This window comes from Oratosquilla oratoria, chromosome 7 (genome assembly GCF_046742065.1).
Source record: "Oratosquilla oratoria isolate Oo_2021 chromosome 7, ASM4674206v1, whole genome shotgun sequence".
In the NCBI taxonomy this organism is placed as follows: Eukaryota; Metazoa; Arthropoda; class Malacostraca; order Stomatopoda; family Squillidae; genus Oratosquilla; species Oratosquilla oratoria.
This window is the reverse complement of record NC_134783.1, coordinates 34,139,689-34,161,607: the sequence shown is the minus strand read 5'-3', so window position 1 is coordinate 34,161,607 and position 21,919 is coordinate 34,139,689. Positions and strand designations below refer to the sequence as shown.

Genomic DNA, 21,919 nt, shown 5'->3' with positions numbered 1-21,919 from the left:
CGACGCTGATCAGCCTCGGCCTCCTTCAGACGCTTCCTGTGTCCGAAGTCCACGAGGGATTCCCACCAACCAAGGACGCTTTTAGTGCGCGCGCAACACACACACGCACACACACACACACAGCCAGGTATTTTAAGTGGAGAGTACAAGGCAGGATCCCCTTTCCACTAATTAGGTAAATATAATAAGGTAAATACAACGGCTTGCTGGTGTAGTGGTACCGCGCTCGCCTGTTACCCACATTAGTCTGAGGTCGGTTCCCCGGCCAGGAGTGAAACGCATCACAGCACTGCAAGCCGGCACCCTGCCTCTGTTAGGCAACGATTTTGCGGACGACGACGATGCCGATGAGGTGACCTCGAACTAATGACCTCCGTGGACGCAGGGCTCCTTTCGAAATACGCCCTCCGGATATCGTTCCTTCCTTCCGGAGACTTTCGTCCCTCGGCTGCTCAAGGTTCTCCTTTGGGCACAAGGGAGAAACCAAGACACAAAACAACGACAAAGCCAAGAAACTTGAGGGAGGAGCGGGAAGAGGAGGAGGGAGAGAGGGAGGAGAGGGAAGAGGTGGGGGAGAGAGGGAGGAGAGGGGAGAGGTGGAGGGAGAGGGAGGAGAGGGAAGAGGAGGAGGGAGAGAGGGAGGAGAGGGGTAGGAGGAGGGAGAGAGGGAGGAGAGGGAAGAGGAGGAGGGAGAGAGGGAGGAGAGGGGTAGGAGGAGGGAGAGAGGGAGGAGAGGGAAGAGGAGAAGGGAGAGAGGGAAGTGGAGGAGGGAGAGAGGGAGGAGAGGGAAGAGGTGGAGGGAGAGAGGGAGGAGAGGAAAGAGGAGGGGGAGGGGGAAGGTGAAGGAGAAGCTGGTAGAGATGAAGGAGGTGAAGAGGTGGTGGAGGAAATGGTGGAGATGAAGATGGAGAAGGCTGAAGAAGTGTTGGTGGAAATGGTGGAGATGAAGACGGAGAAGGCTGAAGAAGTGGTTGAAGAAATAAGATGAGGGAGGAAGAGGAGAAAGGGAGACAAAGAAGTTAATGGTGATTCTTCTAAAAATGATGACGATTATGATGATGATGATGATGATGATGAAAAAGTGGGGAACTGGAAAAACAAACGGGCAATGTCACTACAACAGAATCTGCGTATAAAAAAAAAGTGGAGGGGGAGTGCGACGGGTAGTACCCCAATACTCCTCCTCAGCGAGACTCCCAGCAAGCGTAACGCATGGGAAGCCACAGCAACAAGAGATACGTTTACGAAATGGCCAGGAAGAAGCGGTCTGCAGCCGCGGTGATCCGCATGCCAGCCATCGCTACAATGACACTTGATAACCCGACCTCCAGCTGCAGCCCTCCAAGGTACAAAGTGGGTGTGACTAAACCCGCCCCCAACGCTAAGTGACACGACCCAAATCCGACTTCTTTCAAACACAAGTCTGGAATATTTTATATTATATCATATTTTATATATGTATATATGATATATATATATATATATATATATATATATATATATATATATAGATATATATATATATATATATATATATTACTGTGAAGAAACGTAGTAGCACATTTTGTGAAACGCACGAAGAACCCACAGTCGGAATTAAAAAAGGAAACCGAGTTCTTCGTGCATGTATGTGTGTGCGTATATATATATTATATATATATATATATATATATATATATATATAAACACACATATGCGCGCGCGCGCGTGTGTGTGTGTGTGAGGGAGAGAGAGAGAGGATGGTCATTTACTGAGACTATTATTATTACAACATTGTTTGTTCTTGATTTATCGGACTAGCTTTCACACATACACGTGCGTGTATATATATATATATAATTCCGACTGTGGGTTCTTCGTAAATGCAGTAACACATGAGAAAAAAAAATTGAAAAGGACCACAATCAGTGGTCGAAATATACGGTTTACTCTGTATCTCAGCTTATTTTTCTCAGAGAGTGGATTTGACTTATATATATAACTTTTATCTTTTTGCTTTCTCCATTTCTCTAATGTTTTTGCACTCCATATTCCCTCCGCTTATTCCCTAAAGGACCAAATCAAGCTTTTATAACTTAATAAAATTTACTATAAACTGAGTAACTTTGCCTCACGTGTGACGTCACTACCGTCCTTGCAACATCAGGTCAAGGTCACATTTTGGAGAGCATGACGTCATTCTTCCACAAACGGAGAGAGGGATGCCTGCTGTCCACAGATCAAGAATCGATTATTTATTTATTGACAGAGGTCGAGACATATGCGAAAAGAAACATTTTAACAATGTATCTTTAATATTTCTAAGACTTCTCTCAGCGTATTTTAGCAGTTTTCTTTTTTTTCTTTGTCTTCGCGCACAAGTTTATTTATAGATTTCGATGATGTTTGAATGTACGTTCAGACAGCAATTCTGGTCACTGTCACTCAGTCACCCACTCCCCCCCTCCCGAGCCCCGTGCCGGCCGCCCACGATTCTGATACTGGTAGCATATACGCCACACTCGACAAAACCTTAAAAAAAAAAAAAAAAAAAAAAAAAAAAAAGGAGAGAGAGAGAGAGAGAGAGAGAGAGAGAGAGAGAGAAAGAGAGAGAGAGAGAAAGAGAGAGAGAACTTTTAGGGCCTCCTGAACTGAACGGTTTGTCTGTGGAGAGTTTAACTGACTGTGTTGTATACAGTAAACATGCTTAATCTCCTTTGTGTGACAACAAAAGAAATACAGTCACGACTTGGATGATTAAGAGGCAAAGCGCCAAAGATTGAGAGAGAGGGAGAGAGAGAGAGAGAGGGAGGGAGAGAGAGAGAGTTAATATTCGTATATCCACAGGGATCTAATTAAGTTTGTGCACTGCACAGTAAGAACAATTTGAAACACAATCTAGGGAACCGCCGTTACGGAAAGACTGTCTTTCCGACCACCAATTTCAGCTGAACTGAACTGAAGCTCCCATCGAAAGCCCTCCCTCCTCCTCCTCTTCTTCTTCTTCCTCCTGCTCCTCCTCCTCCTCGTCTTCCTCCTCCTCCACGTCGCCACAGGTGCGAGACTTGTAATCCATCTCACACGACACAATCAATCGATTAAACAACTCTCCTCTCCTCCACATTCATCCCTCTTCTCCACAAACCTCATTTCATATCCACCACCAACTCCACCACCACTCCACCTCCATGTCTTGGCCTCCACAGCTGGCTGGCCGGCCGGCCGCGAAAAGAAATGACGAGGGAAAAAAGTAAACAAAAGTTGACGACAACAATGACGAAGCGAAAGAGGTGCGATAATTGATACGCAACCAAACGTGATCCGGAAAGAGAATGGAGGAGAGAGGTGGGTGGAGGGGTGAGGTGGGGGGAGGGGAGAGGTGGGTGGAGGGGAGAGGTGGGTGGAGGGGAGAGGTGGGTGGAGGGGAGAGGTGGGTGGAGGGGAGAGGTGGGTGGAGGAGAGAGGTGGGTGGAGGAGAGAGGTGGGTGGAGGAGAGAGGTGGGTGGAGGGGAGAGGTGGGTGGAGGGGAGAGGTAGGGGAATGGGTGGTATAGAAGAGGAAGAAGAACGGGGTGCGTGAAGGCTAAGGGGAAAGGGTGAGGGGAATGGGATATGGGGAAAAAGGTGGAGTATATGGGAGGTAACTAGGGGAGGGGCAGTCAAGGGAGGAGGAGGAGGAAGAGAAGAAGGGGAGGAAGAGGAGAAGGGGAGGAAGAAAGGAAGGTGGTGCAAGGGAAGGTGGGAGGCCGAAAATGGGTGGGGGAAAGTGTAGGAGAGGAAGTAGGAGACGAAAGTGGGGTGGGAGGGGGAGGTGGGGGAGGGGGAGGTGGGAGAGGGGAAGTAGGAGGAGGGGGAGGTGGGAGAGGGGATGTAGGACGAGGGGGAGGTGGGAGAGGGGATGTAGGACGAGGGGGAGGTGGGAGAGGGGATGTAGGACGAGGGGGAGGTGGGAGAGGGGATGTAGGACGAGGGGGAGGTGGGAGAGGGGAAGTAGGAGGATGGGAGCTGAGGAGGGGAGGCGAGAAGGGGGCCAAAGAAAAGGTAAAAGGAAGTCAATAAAACACGCGAAGAGGGCGGGAGGACATACGGGAAGGGGAGATAAGACACCGGAGGAGGACGGAGGGAGGGAGGGAGGGAGGGAGGGAGGGAGAGATAGATAGATAGATAGATATAGAGAGATAGATAGAGAGAGAGAGAGAGAGGGGGGGGGAGATCATTCCCGTCCCAAGTCCATATCTAGTGTGATATCTCACAAGTGACCGCTTACACAGGTTCGATTATATCTTCATAATAGGTTATTCGTATATATATATATTATATATATATATATATATATATATATACATACATACATACACACACATACTAGTTTCGCAGGTATGCGAAACTAGTCAGGAATAAACGACTAAGGCTCCTGTGTTTCCTTCTCCCACTTACTTCAACCTGTCAGAATGTCTCAACATTATCTATATATACACCCACACCAAATGCAATGCTTTTGGCCCCTTAGACGGGAGGTAGCCAAAAACAAAGGCATAAAATCCACTACCATTCACCACCCTCCTTCCCTCTTATCTTGGCACCTCCTGGATGACGGGTCATCCCTGCATCTTGCCCACTGCCCTTGGTCAGAAGCAGTGTCGCAAGACATAGCACATCCACAGCAAGGCCGCTTCATTAAATCGGCGACCCCCTCCTCTCCGTCCCCTCATGTAGAAATGGAGAAGACGGGGAGAAATTCCTTCGGGCTGCGTCAAATTATTTTTTTACACATACTCCCCCATCCATTCCCCGTTCATGCATCACAGCGTCATCCATATACAACCATTCTCCATTCACCCCTATCTTCCGTCCTTCCTCAACAGACATTTCCCTTTCCCAATGCCCCTTTTACCATATCCATCCATCTCATCCTTGGTTGCCCCTTCATGCTCACTCCTTCCACCTCTGCCTTCCACACCTCTTTTACTAATATTTCACTTATTCTTTCCCGGTGTCCAAACCATCTCAATACTCTTTCATCAACCCTCTCCCAACCCCCTTTCCACCCCTGTTCTCCTCCTCACCTCCTCGTTTCTCACTCTATCCAGCTTAGTAACTCCTATCATACTTCTCAGTCACCTCATCTCAAACACATTCAAACTCCTCCCTCTTATGTTCTGTTTCTGCCCCCATATAGTGCTGTTGGGACAATAACGCCTTCATATAATCTCCTTTTAGCATCCACTCCTAAATGTCCATTTCTCATTACACTTTTTAATCCCCAAGGGCATTTACTTGCTTCTCTCAATCTACATTCTACCTCCACCTCTACTCCTCCCTTTCCCGCCACATTCGCACCGAAGTAACTAAAACTATCCACTTCCTTCAGTCTCTCTTAATACTCACTTCCTGTCTGCTGCCATTTTCTCCCCTTGTACATCTCATCACCTTACTTTTACCCACATTTGTCTTAAACTTCCGTCTTTCACACACCTTCCCAAACTCTAACACTACACACACACACAAACGCGCGCACACACACACACACACACACACACATATATATATAGATATATATATATATATATATATATATACATATATATATATCAACTAACACCACAGTCGGACGAAAGAAAGAGTTAAGTAAGCGAAACTATATGTTTCGATTGCAAACTGCAATCCTCTTCAGTAGGTACTACTGAAGAGGATAGCAGTAAAGCAATCGAAATATATAGTTTTGCTTACTCAACTCTTTCTTTCGTCTGACTGTGGTGTTAAATGTGATTTACAAATGTGTTACTACATTTCTCACCAGTGATATATATATATATATAGCGTGTGTGTGTGTGTGTGTGTGTGTGTGTGTGTGTGTACAACACTGAATGGGTCCCAGTGAACAGACTTACATTTATAAACCACAATTTACTTAATTCTAAGCTATCAACATCAAGAACCTCGAGGAGGCATACATGCAGATATTGAAACGTGGTACGGCCAAGGACTCGAACCTCCGCTTAGCACGTGGCAAGTGATAAATATATACTTTTTTTTTGGCAACCTCATTCGGATCATTTGGTCATTTGTAGCACATTTTGGACCTTGTTCTTCGCTAATTTTATTCGCTTGGTCCAAAAGAGTTGAAAGCCAGTACGGGTCACAAAACAATAAACGCTAATTTATAATGTATTTGATCAATGCTGACAGTGGCGGATTGATATTTAATATCTTAGAAAGATATGTGGAAAATTATCGTTTCCAACAACTAAAGTGTTGACAACATCAGCGCTGTCAGTAAATAATGGTCAAGTAAAATAATATAGAGAAATAAAATAGAGAAATGCAAAAACAGATAATAGTAAAATACGTAAGTAAAACTTAAATTAAAATATAAATAAAAATATATGAAAAAATGCAATATAAACAATAATATAGAACTTGAGAGAGAGAGAGAGAGAGAGAGAGAGAGAGAGAGAGAGAGAGAGAGAGAGCATGGAATTCCGTCACACTAGACTGGAATTTCCTGGAGGCAGGCAGGCAGGCAGGCAGCCGCACCGCCAAGTCTTCCTCCCCCTCCTCCTCCTCCAGGTCTGGATATAGATCACAGTCGCATGTCTGCCCGAGTTCGACAAAACAGTTGTCTCCGCATAACGCTGATCGTATGATAACGAAGGAATTACATTTATCATTTTTGCTGTCACAGTTTCGGTTTGCAATTTCTTACTATCATTTTGCTACCATCATGTGTGATAACGCTAATCTTGCTACTGATAATTGGATTTGTGTTATTATTATTTCTATTATTATTACTATTAATGTCATACAACTATTTATCTTGTAACCGTTACTTTCACTTTGACGGGATTTTATTCATTATTGGTATCATCATGGTCATTACTATTAACATTTTCATAGCAGTTATTATTGTCATTGTCATTATTATCATTACTGTTACAATTATCGTTATCATTAGTATTATTAATCATTATCTTTACTATTATCATAATTTTCATTTTTTTTATTATTTCTACTATTATTTTTATTAGTATTTCAATTTTTTTATTAGTATTTTTTGTTATTGTTAGTTATTATTGTTATTATTATTTATTATTATTCAATCATTTCATTATTGTTATCATTATTATCATTCTATGCTAAGTCAACACCGATCCCAAGGCTAAAAATCTTGGAGAATCTCGAACCGGATGTTCGTCTTCAGACGAGCTGAAGAGATCTGGGTGAACCAGTCGCTCACCAACCACAGCCTAAGTTACTGTCGTTATTGTCTGTAGTTCACCAGCGCTTCTAAATTCTTATACAATTACCAGCTCTTTCATCCCCAAAATTATGGGGTAAAAAATATCGTGGTAAATGAATTGTGGCAGCCTCTGGGTTGCCACAGATGAAATAAATCGTCTGGCGACAGCTACAATAAATGGAAACAAATGACAACACTGGCATACCCCCCCACACACAGAGAAAGAGAGAGAGAGAGAGATTTTCGTGTTGTAAGATTGATAGTCCAATCTGGCTTGGAGATATAAGAAACAAATTTCTTTCCAAATCCCCTCCCCCCCGCACCCAACCGAGGGAAAAGTTAAGTAAGGCCCATGTAGATCCATTTCTTCCCCGGCCCAAAAACACAGCGGGCGGACCATTTTTGGGCTAAACTTCACTGGCGGACCATCAAAAACCACTGGGAGGGAAGGCTGAGGAGGAGGAGGAGGAGGAGGAGGAGGAGGAGGAGGATTCTAATATAACTCAACACCTTTATATATAATAAAGCATTTATATTGTGAAGGGTGTGATAACGAATGAGCTATGCATATACAATCTTAAGGCGAGGGTAAGTACTCTATGTGAATCTGTTAGTAGACTTCTAGTGTCACAGTTGCACGCGCGCACGCACGCACGCACACACACTTGTGCCCACACAGCCGGCCAATGTACATAAAAAGAATAATAACAAAATAACAAGAAAAAAAATTTGGGTTGAGTCTCTTGAGGGCCTTCCACGTGGCTCGGGACAAAGCCCTTGTAGGAGGCTCTGGCTAACAAGGCCTTGTCCAAGAGAGTTCAAGAACAGTAAGAGCATCCTTACGTAATCACGGGAGCCCCACAACTCTTACTCTCAAGCTAATAATAAGGACGAACAAGAGAAGGAGGAGGAGGAGGAGGAGGAGGAAGAGGAGGATAAGGAGGAGGGCGACGAGGAAGAAGTGGAAAAATGCAAAGGAAATGAGTCTACTGTCAACGGAGTAATTAGAAAGTGTAAAGAAACTTCAAAAGATGGCGAGGCGAGAAAAGAGGGGAAAGAAGACAATGGGAGGGGAATTGGGTGGGGACGGACGAGGGGAGAGGGGAGAGGGGAGAGGGGAGAGGCGAGGGGAAGAGAAGATAAGGGGGGAGAGGCGAGATACTGGGGTGATTGGGAAAATGGCAGGAGGGGAGAGAAGTGGAGGGGAGAGAAGTGGAGATGAGGGGAGTAAAAAGAGGAGAGGAGAGATGGGGAAAGGAAAGGAGGGGAGATGAGGGGCCAAGAGAGAGGCGGGGAGAGGATGACAGAGGGGAAGAGGAGAGAGGAGGGGGGTGGAGGGGAAGGGAGTAGATATGTGGAGAGGAGTGGAGGGGAGGGGGAGGAGGCGTGAGAGGGGAAGGAAGATGAAGGGATGGGAGAGGTGAAGGAAAGGTTAGGGCGAAAGGAGAGATGGGAGGGAGGGAGAGAGGGAGGAAGGGGCAGGGAAGGGAGGGAAAGGAAGAGGGAGGGAGAAGGAAGGGGGACGGGAAAGGAAAGGTAAAATCATGATTGACGACAGGTGGGGCCAGCAGGACCAGAGAGCGAATAAGAAACGGACAAAAAAAAAAAAAAAAAAAAAAAAAAAAAAAAAAAAAAAAAAAAAAAAAAAAAAAAAAAAAAAAAAAAAAAAAAAAAAAAAAAAAAAAAAAAAAACAAAAAAAAAAAAAAAAATCGAGGGATGTAGATAAGATGCAGATGAAGGGAGATAAAGGGACAGATGGAAGGCGATAAAGGGACAGAGGGCGTGAGGTTATGAATAGGACTGAATCAAAGGTGTGACTTGGTCAGGCCAGGTCAGGTGAATTGAGGTCACATGAAGGAATGTGAGGTCAGGTCAGGTGAGATCAAATAAGATGATATGAGGTCTTTTGGGGTCAGGTGAGGCGTGTTTCTCCGCCCCCACCCCCCGGTAACCGGCGGCGGTCCGTTTCTGAGGTATCGATCCATTTCTTCTTTTCTGGTCCTCTTCGACGCGATACCGGTCCGCTTCTGCATTCTTGTGAACGAAACCCGTCCGGAAAGGAAGAAGAATAAGAGGAAGAGGAAGAGGAAGAAGAAGAGAGAGAAATAGAGAAAGAGAGAGATAAAGATAAAGAGAGAGAGAGAGAGAGAGAGAGAGAGAGAGAGAGAGAGAGAGAGAGAGAGAGAGGAGGGTGGGCAGAGAAAAGAGGAAAGAAAAAGTATAAAGGAAAGGGAAACAAATGAGAGACGGAGGAAGAGAGGAAAATGGAGGGAAAGGAAGGGAAGATGGAGGAAAGGAGGAAAGGAGGGAGGGAGAAAAGGAAGAGAGAGAATGGATGGAGGAGGGGGGAGGAAGGAGAGTGAAATGTAGGAGGGAAGGAGGGAGGAAAGAAGGCAGGGAGAGGACGAAGGAGAGGAAAACGGAAGAGACGAAAAGTGAAAGAGGAAGAGAGGAAATGAAAGGATGGAAGGAAGAAGAGAGGGCAACAGAAAAACAGACGGAAAGTGAAGGAGGGAGGGAGGGAGGGAGGGGAGAGAGAGAGAGAGAGAGAGAGAGAGAGAGAGAGAGAGAGAGAGAGAGAGAGAGACTACATTCACAAAGATAAATCTTGACAAACAGTAACCACATAAAATACTATGGGGGTTAAATAACTTTACATAGAAATAATGCTCCACAAATACTGATAAAGAGAGAAAAAAAAGGGAGCTTTAATGCACACGTTCATAAAGAGTGAACGAGAAGCAAGCGGCGGTGGACCTGTGGAGCAGGTGGTGGCGGATGGGAGGAGGAAGAGGAGGGGGAGGAGGAAGAGGAGGAAGAGGAGGGGGAGGAGGTCGTGGTGGAAACAGTGTGGTGGAGGAGAAAGAGGAGGAGGAGGTGCTAGAGGTCGTGGTGGAGTAAGTGGAGGAAGAGGAAGAGGAGGAAGGAGTGGAATAAAAGGAGGTAGAGAAAGAGGAGGAGGAGGAAGAGGAGGATGACGAGGAAGAGGAGGAGGATGACGAGGAAGAGAAGGAGGAAGAGGAAAAGGGGGAAGAAGGAGAAGAATAAAATGAGGAGGTAGAGAAAGAGGAGGCAGAGGGTGAGGAGGAAGAGGAGGTGGTGGTAGAGGAAGAAGAGGAGGAATAGGAGAAAGAAGGGGAGGAGGAAAAGGAGAAAGAAGGGAGAAGAAATAGGAGGAGGAGGAGGAGGAGGGGAGGAGGAGGGGGAGAAGGAGAAGGTAGAGAAAGTGGTGGTGGAGGAGGAGCAGGAGGATGAGGTGACAGAGGTGGAGGAGGAAGAGGGAAGAGCAGAATCTGAAAGTGAGGGAGGGCAGGAGTGACGGGGAGGGGGAGAGGGGGGAGAGGGGAAAGAGAGAGGGAGTGATAAAAACGGATTAAGGGGAGTTGGAGAGGCATCGAGGCGTAGTGCCAAAGGAGAAGGCACCGCCGGAGACAGAGGGAAAAGGAGAAGAGGTTGACAGCGAAGGGTGGATACAGAAGAATAACACGTGAAGAACCTCTGGAAGAAAGGTGTGCAAATATATATATATACATACATATATATATATATATATATATATATATATATATATATATATATATACACATTTCATCAAGTGCGTGTACGTTGTTGAGAGAGAGAGAGAGAGAGAGAGAGAGAGAGAGAGAGAATGGGTGGGGGGGTTTAAAGGAGAGCAGCCACAGGTCCCGCAGCTGTTCTCCAGTTCTGTTCTTCAGAACACGGAGGGAAGAACAGATTGGAAGAAGCGAACGAAAATTGGATCGGTCGCTGGGGCGACAACACGCGTCACAACACTTGGGAGGAGGAGGAGGAGGAGGAGGAGGGGGGAGGAGGAGGAGGAGGGGGGAGGAGGAGGAAGAGGAGGAGGTTCCCCTAACCCGAATAAAATCAGGTCGTAAAGTGCTACGAACGGGTTGATGGGTTCGTCACGAGTTTTTCCACCTGGCGGCAATTAAGAATAAAGACCAGATATCAAAACAACATGGCTAACCTTAAACAAAAGAAAATGAGGAAAAACAACCCAGTACGTAAAAAAAAATAAAAAAATAAAAAAATAAAAAAATAATAATAATAATAATAATACTAAAACGAAAATAATAATAATAACAATAAAAACGAAAATAATAATAATAATAATAATAAACACATAATAGAAAAATAAAGAAATAAAACTGACATTACAAAAGAAAAATATAATAATAATTATATAATTTTTTCTTAAATCTGACACTTTGACCACATTACATATTCTATTCTGGCTAGCTTCTGGCCATTCTCTTTATATATGGGGCGAGCCTATTGGGATGGGGTCTCGCTCCTGCACGCTTTCCTTCAAAACTGGGCCCGCTCATCATAAGGCTCAAAATCCTACTGCACTTCACAAGACATCAACTACCTCTAACGCGACACGGTACAGTGTTAACAGGATTTCAATGTTAATATCGAAGTTAAACCTTTACATTCCACGACAGGCTACCCCCCCCCGTCCCCTCCGACTGGTTCTGCTGAGTGCATCAAGAGTCAAAAGAAATGTCAAAACAATTTTGAATCGGAGAGAGAAAGGGAGAGACAGAGAGAGAGTTAGAGAAAAGGGGGGATGGAAGAAAGAGAGACAGAGATAGAGAGGGGGCGGAAGAAAGGAAGAGACTGAGAGAGAGAGATAGAGAGAAAGGGGGAAAGGGAGAGAGAGAGAGATAGAGATAGAGAGGGGGTGGAAGAAAGGAAGAGACTGAGAGAGAGATAGAAAGGGGGAAAGGGAGAGACAGAGAGATAGAGATAGAGAGGGGGTGGAAGAAAGGGAGAGAGAGAGATTGAGAGAGAAAGGAGGGATGGAAAAGATAAGAGAGGGAGAGGGAGTAAGAGATAGAAAATACGATTTTTTTTTAGCCAAGCGAATGTCAATAAAGGTGACAAAGTCTCAACAACAAAAGAATTCATTTTTTTTCTCACGGGATGGATGGAAGACCAATTTACGAAAAATGAATAACAAATTATATACACGAGGCTAAATAAACAATTTCAATGTATTTCGGAGCTTTGTTTAACATTTGAAAAGAAACGTTCATCAAAACTGAAAATATGTTTAGACAATAAATGGTAATTGGGCATGAAATGTCGGCCTCCAGCTAAGGCAGAGGTAGTACAACAAAGTTTTACAAACTTACAGAGACAAACACCAAGATCTTATTCAACGTTATCCTATTTAACTTCGTTTTTTTTTTTTACTGCATTTATTCATTTGTTTATTTATTTGCATCCGGCCGTAGAGCTCAATATAACTCCCAGTATGGTATGACACAACGCTCAATATGAATAAAATTCAGCAGCGCACTCCAGGGGAGGGGTGAAGTTAGTGACCTCTCATATGACCTCAAATTATCTGAAGTCATATCTCCTCATCGATTGTTCGTATGGACCTTTAAATGTTCAGAAACGTGTTTAGAGACCTACAACCACCTGTGAACCAAATGTCAGCAAAATCGGAGAGATGAGGGTATTAATCTGATTTTTTTTTTTTTTTTTTTTTTTTTTTTTGGGTGGGGGGTCGAACCCCACAGAGAATGCCCCATCCAATGAAACCTAGAAAAAAAAATCATAAAATAAATAAATAAATAAATAAATAAATAATAAATAAATAAATAAAACCTATTTAGTGACATTAACGACGGAGATCCATTTTAACGCGTACCCGGTGTTCAGTACCCCCCTACAAGACAGTGGTGGCGGGGGGTGGGGGAGAGGGGTGGGGGAGAGGGGGTGCTCATGCTATTTCCACACTCAGGTGGCTCTCAAGCCCCGCCCACTTTAGGACAAAAATAGCTGACTGGCTCAGAAAATGCTCGTGGAGCTGTCACACTCACCGAGCGGACAGAGCTGTTACTCTTTGAAATAGCGATAAATCTATTGAAAAAAAAAAAAAAAAAAAAAAAAAAAAAAAAACGGGATCGAGGCCCAACGAGCAACAAGAGATTTGAGTTTCCAGACGCTCTGCATATGTATGCGATTCACCATGGTCTTGGATCACGTGTTGGACTCATGATCGTCAGCTATTTCCCTCCCGGAAGAGAGCTCATATATGGCCGATCTACGGGTAATGCTGTGACCTTACACACACACCCAACTTCCCGCTCATGAGTTGGAGTAAAGACTCGCAACGCAGCGATACTGAAATTTCAGCCCTGGTCGGGATTCGAATCCGGACCGCCGTAGTGGCGGCCGTGAACGCTACCAGTGTGTGTGTGGGGGTGGGGGTTCTCGTCTATTAACCTCTGAAAAGAACATAAGGGTGAAGCAAAGGAACAAGGGGATACAATGAACTCTCTCAACACGAGTCCAGGCTCGCCAGGGGGGCAATACACACACACACACATATATATATATATATATATATATATATATATATATATATATGGTAATAAGAACACGGGTACGTGTGTTCACTTATGTTGGTACTTTTTACACTGAAGATGTAATATACGAAAGCGCTCTGCTTCGTTAGTTTTTTTTCCAAGTGGGCTATTTTGCATATATATAGATATATATATATATCTATATCTATATATATATATATATATGTTAGTATAAATGGGTAGTAAGTTTTCTTGTAGACATGTTCGATTGAAGACCAGAGCTAATTCAATATCCACTATCTTCTTAATGATTTTCTCAATTTTCCGAATAGTTTGTTTCTATCTTGAAGGGAGGTCTCGGAAGCCTTGTGTTTGACCTCCCTTCAAGATACAAACTATTCGGAAAATTGAGAAAATCACTGAGATAGTGGATATAGAATTAGCTCTGGACTTCAATCGAATATATATATATATATATATATATATATGTATATATATATAGTGTATGAAAAAATAAAGATAGAAAATGTCAAAAAGGTGTTAACTTACTGATTTAATGAGATGCTGGCTCAAAGCTAAAAAATTATCAACTTTCTCATCACAGTGGAGGTTGGTATTAAATTGGACTTTTTAAATCAGTTAGTCAATGTTTTCCCTGACCATTAAGTCAATAAAATGAGATTTCATTGATTTGTTTATAATGAATAAGATTTCTACGTTTTTGTTGTCAAAATTGCACTTTAGATTAGAAACTCAGAAACTGCACGTTTCTTATATCAAATAAATAAATAAATGAAGTAACTGAATAAATAAATAAATATATACAAAGTAAATACAAAAAACAATGGAAGTTACAGACTTCAATCCTAGCTTCAATCTATCAATTTTATTTTAATTTTATTTATTTTGAGGGTCCAGTCTATAGCGGAAATGCTGAAGCCCTGACAAAGCGGTTGGACAAGCATTACGGACACTCCTCTCCCCCTCCCCCTACCCCTCCTCCTCCTCCCCTAGAGGCCTTTCAGGGTAAATTGTCAAATATATGAAAAAATGAACTTTTCTTATTTGCGAAGAGCCTTAGTGGCAATTAGCCACCTCCTAGCGTGAACCCCTTAAAAGTGTTTGTGTGTGTGTGTGTGTGTGTGTGTGTGTGTGTGTGTGTGTGTGTGTGTGTGCATGTATGTGTGTGTGTGTGTGTGTGTGTGTGTGTGTGTGTGTGTGTGTGTGTGTGTGTGTGTGTGTGTGTGTGTGTGTGTGCATGTGTGTTTGTGCGAGATGTCCACATACACACACACACATATATATATACATATATATATATATATATATATATATATATATATATATATATATAGAGAGAGAGAGAGAGAGAGAGAGAGAGAGAGAGAGAGAGAGAGAGAGAGAGAGAGAGAGAGAGAGACCCACACAATGCGTTTCCAGTCTTCTTTCGTGACAAAAGCCGCGTGGGGTGGGAAAAGTGAAGAAAAACAACATCCTAAAAATAAAAAGGAGAGTCCAAACACGGTTGCCCTAGCAACGGGGCGTCCCCCCGCCCCCCATCCCCAAACAACAACAACAACAACAAGCCTAAAATTGGGGACGGCCTGGGGAGGAATTCTTCCCCACGACCAAGATGATTTTCTCGTTAACTACAAAGTTAACTAGATTTTAACACCACGAATTTGATCACCACCTCTTCCTCTTTTATACAGCCAAGAGAAACAAATGTACAGGTCAAAGTGTTAAGTCGGGAACACTTGCCATCAGAAACTGGAATTTTGTCAACTCCATTGGGAGAAAAATCTAGTCGTGGAAAGTATTTCAAGATTACAGACTCAATCCCTTTCTGTAAATTATGTAATACGTATGTAATACACCAAAGAGAAGTCAACAACGACTCCAGCGATCAGAACAATATAAAGAGCAAAAATTCCTTTACTCAAACGAAGTTGAGTTCGATAAAATAATTATGATAATGATGATGATAATAATAATAATAACAAAAGGAAAAGAAAAAATACTTAAAACACATTTATCAAATCAATAAACAAACTAATATATATAAATGTATACATTTGTTCATACTTTTTCGTTTTACATCCGGAAATGCAGCAACGCCCTCGTGGGTTCGAATCCCGCACTCCTGCCATCTCATGACACTTGCCCAGTCTTAAGCACATTTGGAAAATGCACGGTCTCTACTACTACAACTACTACTACTAAGGCTTCTTCGAGGTGTGCATGACGCATGCAAAAGGTCTGCGTCCTGAAGATTCCTCGGGAGTGACTGGTGAGTCACGTTTGTTTCCCCTCCCCTCCCTCTCTCTCATACGGGCACGCACGCACGCACGCACGCACGCACACACACACACTGTGCAAAAACTATACACGAATTTAAGCGCAAACTAGACACTGCGAGATACAGAGACGGGACCCTACGAGCATAGCTCCCCTTCCCGTAAGATACAACTAGGTAAACACACACACACACACACCAAAAAGAGCTTTTCCTTATAAGGGTTATGGCCAGCCAAGGGATACTCATCCAACCTTCATTCCTCCCACACCCTTATGTACTGACGCGCGCGCGAGCAAGAAAAGCCTAAGGCATAATTTGAGTCCTGCACTGACATTTTCCCCAGAAATCAATATTTCTCTGAGATAAAATATCTTTCCAACTTTTTTTTTTTAAAGAATATTTCTTGTGGTCTAGTATTTCTGCATCCAGATTTTGATAGCAAAATAAGGATATCCAGTCTGTCTGCGAAAGATTCTCAACTCTATGAGTTTTTTTTTATGACTTTATCTGTGAGTGCCAAGATAAGAGGGAGGGAGGAGGATGGAGGGGAGTGGAATATGTAGGGAATAAAATGGGTGGGAGTGGTTTCTATGCCTTTTTCTTTTTGGCTACCCACCGTGTAAGGGGGAAAAATCCTTTGGTATATGTATCTGTGTGTGTGTGTGTGTGTGTGTGTGTGTGTGTGTGTGTGTGTGTGTGTGTGTGTGTGTGTGTGTGTGTGTGTGTGTGTGTGTGTGTGTGTGTGTGTGTGTGTGTGTGTGTGTGTGTGTGTGTGTGTGTGTGTGTGTGTGTGTGTGTGTGTGTGTGTGTGTATGTGTGTGTGTGTTACCAACACAGAATCGACCTAACAACAGATATCAATTGGTCCACATGGTGGCCGCGGGGGAGCACACTACCCGAGTCCTCCGGCGTTATCTTCACTGTCGCCGTCATCATCGTCGAAGAGAAGAAAACGGAGACGCCTCCGCGAGGGCCATCCCCTCCCACGACACAAGATCTCCTTACTGTGTGGGTGGTTGCACAGCGGGGGTACTGGTTGGCCAGTCCCGTATCTCCCTAAACCAGCGTTTCCCAACTTTTTCCGACCATAGCACCCGCTGTTGTCATGTCTAAGCAGTCCAGCACCCCTATCTTGTTATTAGAAGGATAAAAGAAAGTGAAGCGTACTGCTTGATGATTTATTTTCTTGATTCCTTAGAAATGAAACAAATTGACAATATTGTTTGTAGAAGCGATAAGAAGACCCTATGAAAATAAAATATCATGGGAAAAGTCAAATATGTATAACTAGGTAATCAATGATACATACGAGTATATATCAATGTGATTTTTGTGTGCATTACTTCCCTGCACACCCTATTATTGATTTCAGCACCCCGTCTGCTCTCCCAACTCCTAACAATACCCAATCTGAAACTGAATCTGAGGATAAACTTGTCCCATCGATCTGGGTGACAACGAGGGGGGGTTTGTGTCTCTCTAAGAACGAATGTAATGGACGAATGAATGCATAATTAACTTCTACTAGGATGGGACAGCTTCTTGACCACATTGCTAAAATACAGAAAGACCATTCGGGAGAAAGGGGTGGGGGTGGGCATATCAGCAGGGCCCCGACAAGGGGAGGGGGAGGGGGGGGCAATGCCCCGGGGCGGCAAGTTTTTTTTTTTTTTGGGGGGGCGGCACTTTTGGTGAAAAGAAGGTAAAGCAAATTCCCCCTAATGTACTTTCAATGCATGATTTATTTATCATGAGTTGTGTGTATGAATGATGTGTGTATAAACGTTGTTTTGAGGATGAATGTTACATGTGAATCGTGCTAGTGACCATCAGATGTGGAAGGTGGTGGAAGTGGTGTGAGGGGGGGGGCGCTTAACCATGTCGGGGCCCTGCATATCAGAAGAGTGGGGCGGATGAAGGACGGGAGAAGGAAAGGAGGAAGGGAGAGAGGAAAGATGGGAGGGTGAGAGAGAGATGAAAGGAAGGAAGGAGGAAGAAAGAAGAACGGACAAGAGACGGGGAATACGTAGGGAGGGTGGTAGGAGGAAGAAAAGAAGAGCAAAAGAAGGAGAGGGTGGGAGGAAAGGAAGGAAAGAGGGAGGTTGGGACAATGGGAGGGAGACGAAAGAAGGGTGAAGAAAGACGAACAAAAAATAAGGTGGGAATATGGGAGATTAGGAGGCAGGGAGGGGGGGTAAGGAGGAAGGAAGGGAGTGAGGAAAGAGTTCTCCCTAGTGATCCCCTTCATAATCTCCCTCTACTCTCCCAAGACTTCTTCGCACGGATCTCCCCCCTCCCCCCTCAATGGGGTGAGAGGGAGGGGGACCGACAAACCGAGACCAGCTGTGTTTACAACCCACACAGAGTATGCAAGCCAGCAAGCAAGCATTCACAAGCCCAAACAGGTACTCTAAGCCACACCTGTCTCTGGCGGAAGAGGCCACGCCCCCTTTTCTTTCCCGTCCAATCAGCTTGAAGTAATTTTCTCTACTTTTAATTCTACCCCGATTTTTCTTTACAGCTCATAAGAACATAAGAATGAAGGAGACTGCAAGAGACCATAAGGCCGATGCTAGGCAGTTCCATGTCCATTACAACCTATTTTCCCATCCATTAAATTATCTAACCTCGTAAAACAACCGATAAATTCAGCGTTCACTGCATGGTTACCAAATCTATTCACTCTACTGGTAACTCAGTCCAATTTATATACAATAGTACACTCACAATGAAAAAGAAAGTTAATTCCTATTCCGACTATTTGTAGCATTTTTTTTTTTTGCAATAAGGCCCCCACCCTTACTGACTACATAATATATGTGTGTGTGTGTGTGTGTATATATATATATATATATATATATATATATATATATATATATATACATATAGAGAGAGAGAGAGAGAAAGAGAGAGAATTGTGCCAAGAAAGCACATACAACCGAAGCATGATAATAAATCATCATCATCATTATTCCACATGGGGGAAGAGGGCACTTAGCAGCCCTTCCCGACTCAAGCCCCTCCCCCCCCCGACCCAAACTCTTCAAAAGCAACAGATGGCAGTGTACTAATACTCCTGGCGCTTGAACCTTTTATTGAGCCCGTGTTCCACGTTAACAAATTTAAAATATTTTCAACGGTTTTACCGGTTTTAACGGTTTTCTTTTTAACACCCCAAGGTCGAGGACTTTATTTAATTTGAAGGAACTCCTGGTATGACGTGGATGAAGACGTAAAGAAAATAAACGAAAAAAAGAAAAGAAAACAAGATGATTAAACTATACACACAGTGGGTCAATACGCAAAACACACACACACAGAGAGTCCATACAACAATTTCTAGTTGCGTGCACCTATGTCTGGCTACTGGTCTCGTTTTCTGAACGAAAACGAATGGATTTCCTGTCAAGATCTTCACGGCCGATAGAGCACGTTTCGAATTCTTTAGCCCGCCCCAGGCTTCTCGATATAATTTTTAATGAATGCACGTGTTTTCACACACGTACGTAGCCTTCCTGTGCGCCAGAACTGCAAACGTATACACCAAACACACATAAGATACGGTCAGTACCCCCCGGTTAAAAGAAAAATATTAAAATAAAATAGGTAAATAAATAAATGATAAGCTGCCCACGTGAGTGGGAACGTGCCACGACGCAATTTATCAGAATGTTTCGTTGATCAACAGTAGCCCCCTTAAAATAAAATAAAAATAAATAAAAAAAATAAAAAAAAAGAGGGGGGGAGGGAGGGCAAACATCGCCCTCACCCAAGAGTTGCCAAGTATCATTTTTTAATAACCCTTGATGACTGAAACTTTGCGGTCATTTGAGTGTTAGATGGCGCTACACTCTTCGCATAGATCTGGCGATGTCATCCCCGCTAGCCCATTCGCCGAGACTGACAGAAATGGAAGAGGGAGTGCTTACCCCTGGAGACGCTTAGCTGTGACCAAAGTCCTCACTTTTGCCCTGTAACCACACACACACACAATATATATATATACTGTGTGTGATTCACCATGGTCTTGGATCACGTGTTGGACTCGTGATCGACAGTTTTTACGCTCCCGGAAGAAAGCTCAGAGCTCATATATGACCGATCTATGGGCAATGTTGTGACCTTACACGTACACACACTCCCACTCCACGCCCACGAGTTGGAGTAACGACTCGTAGCGCATCGATACTGAAATTATTTCAGCCCTGGGCGGGATTCGAACTCGGACCGCCGTACTGGTGGCCGTGTGGTGTGTGCGTGTGGTCAATGAATGGAATAAACTTAGTAACAATGTAGTAAGCGCTGAAACTATCGATTGTTTCAAGAATTGTTTAGACAACTTTATGAATGGGAATGACAGGTGATAATGAACATGGAACTGCCTAGTGTAGGCCTTATGGTCTCTTGCAGTCTCCTTCATTCTTATGTTCTTACAATACACATGCTCGTTGTATATAATATTCCATCCAATTAGCAAGGAGCAGGCAATAAGGTACGCCGATGACGTAAATCCACAAAGGCCTCGTGATTGGACACCGCGACTCTCGTGCACCAATCACGGTGGTTGTTTGGTATTACGTCATCAGAAGTGGGCGGAGTCGGGGTCACAGAGTAAAATATCAGTTCATGCCTTTATTTTTATCTTCATATTCCACATGATAGACGTAACCAACAAACCTTTTTTTTCATATTGTTATCTAACATGTTAACACACAACAGTTGAAATAATGCGTACTGGAGACGTGGCCAGGCCTTGGGTCCACTGCATGACTATCGCACTATCCTCAGTAAGTGAAGACAGCGATGCCGGTATAGTATGTGGCCTACCTTTTGGATGTGGCCTACGAAAAAAATTCTTTTGTATAGTATGTGACCTACCTTTCCAATTAGGTTAGGTTAGGTTAGGTTAGGTTAGGTTAGGTTAGGGTAGGTTAGGTTAAGTTAGGATAGGTTAGGTTAAGTTAGGTTAAGATAAGTTAGGTACCTTACCTAACCTTGTTTCAAATTTTTCCTAGGGTAGGGCACATTCAAATAGGGTAGGCCACATACTATACCAGTTTCAAATAGTGTAGGCCACATACTATACCAGTCTCAAATAGTGTAGGCCACATACTATACCAGTTTCAAATAGTGTAGGCCACATACTATACCAGTTTTAAATAGGGTAGGCCACATACTATACCAGTTTCAAATAGGGTAGGGCACATACTATACCAGTTTCAAATAGGGTAGGCCACATACTATACCAGATTCAAATAGGGTAGGCCACATACTATACCAGTTTCAAATAGGGTAGCCCACATACTATACCAGTCTCAAATTGGGTAGCCCTACTATGCCAATTTCAAATAGGGTAGGCCATATACTATACCAGATTCAAATAGGGTACGCCACATACTATACCAGTTTCAAATAGGGTAGCCCACATACTATACCAGTTTCAAATAGGGTAGCCCACATACTATACCAGTTTCAAATAGGGTAGCCCACATACTATACCAGTTTCAAATAGGGTAGCCCACATACTATACCAGTTTCAAATAGGGTAGCCCACATACTATACCAGTTTCAAATAGGGTAACCCACATACTATACCAGTTTCAAATAGGGTAGCCCACATACTATACCAGTTTCAAATAGGGTAGCCCACATACTATACCAGTTTCAAATAGGGTAGGCCACATACTATAGCGGCACCAACACAGCATGTCCACAGCACCACCTGTTCGTACGTACCATGAGACATGTGGGCGAGACACGCCGCCCCCTTTTGCTTCGTTCCTTAGTCCTCACCTGCAAGAAGGAAATAAAATACGTCACATTAGAATGCCAATTGCAACACACTATACAGCAATGCATAGATCACAAGGAAGAATAATTATTATATAAATTGAAACAATGAAGAACAGATAAGAATAAAAAGAAACAAACGAAGGAAAAGAAGAAGAAACGAGGAGGCAGAAGAGAAATGGAATTAACACAAGAAGAAGAGGAAGAAGAAAGATGAAACAGAAGAGGAAGAAGATGGGGAGGGGTTATCAGGCAATAAAA

The 21,919-nt window shown here is 43.5% G+C and overlaps 1 protein-coding gene across 1 annotated transcript in view; it reads right to left on the bottom strand.

The window, feature by feature from the left end:
- wdb (serine/threonine-protein phosphatase regulatory subunit widerborst) overlaps positions 1 to 21,645 on the bottom strand; it is a 67,127-nt gene extending 45,482 nt beyond the window's left edge. Inside the window, exon 1 of the mRNA XM_076187930.1 lies at positions 21,605 to 21,645. Within this exon, the coding sequence (XP_076044045.1) occupies positions 21,605 to 21,614 (10 nt within the window). The 5' untranslated portion in view covers positions 21,615 to 21,645. The remainder of the gene's footprint in view (positions 1 to 21,604) is intronic.
- Between the last annotated feature and the right edge of the window lie 274 nt (positions 21,646 to 21,919).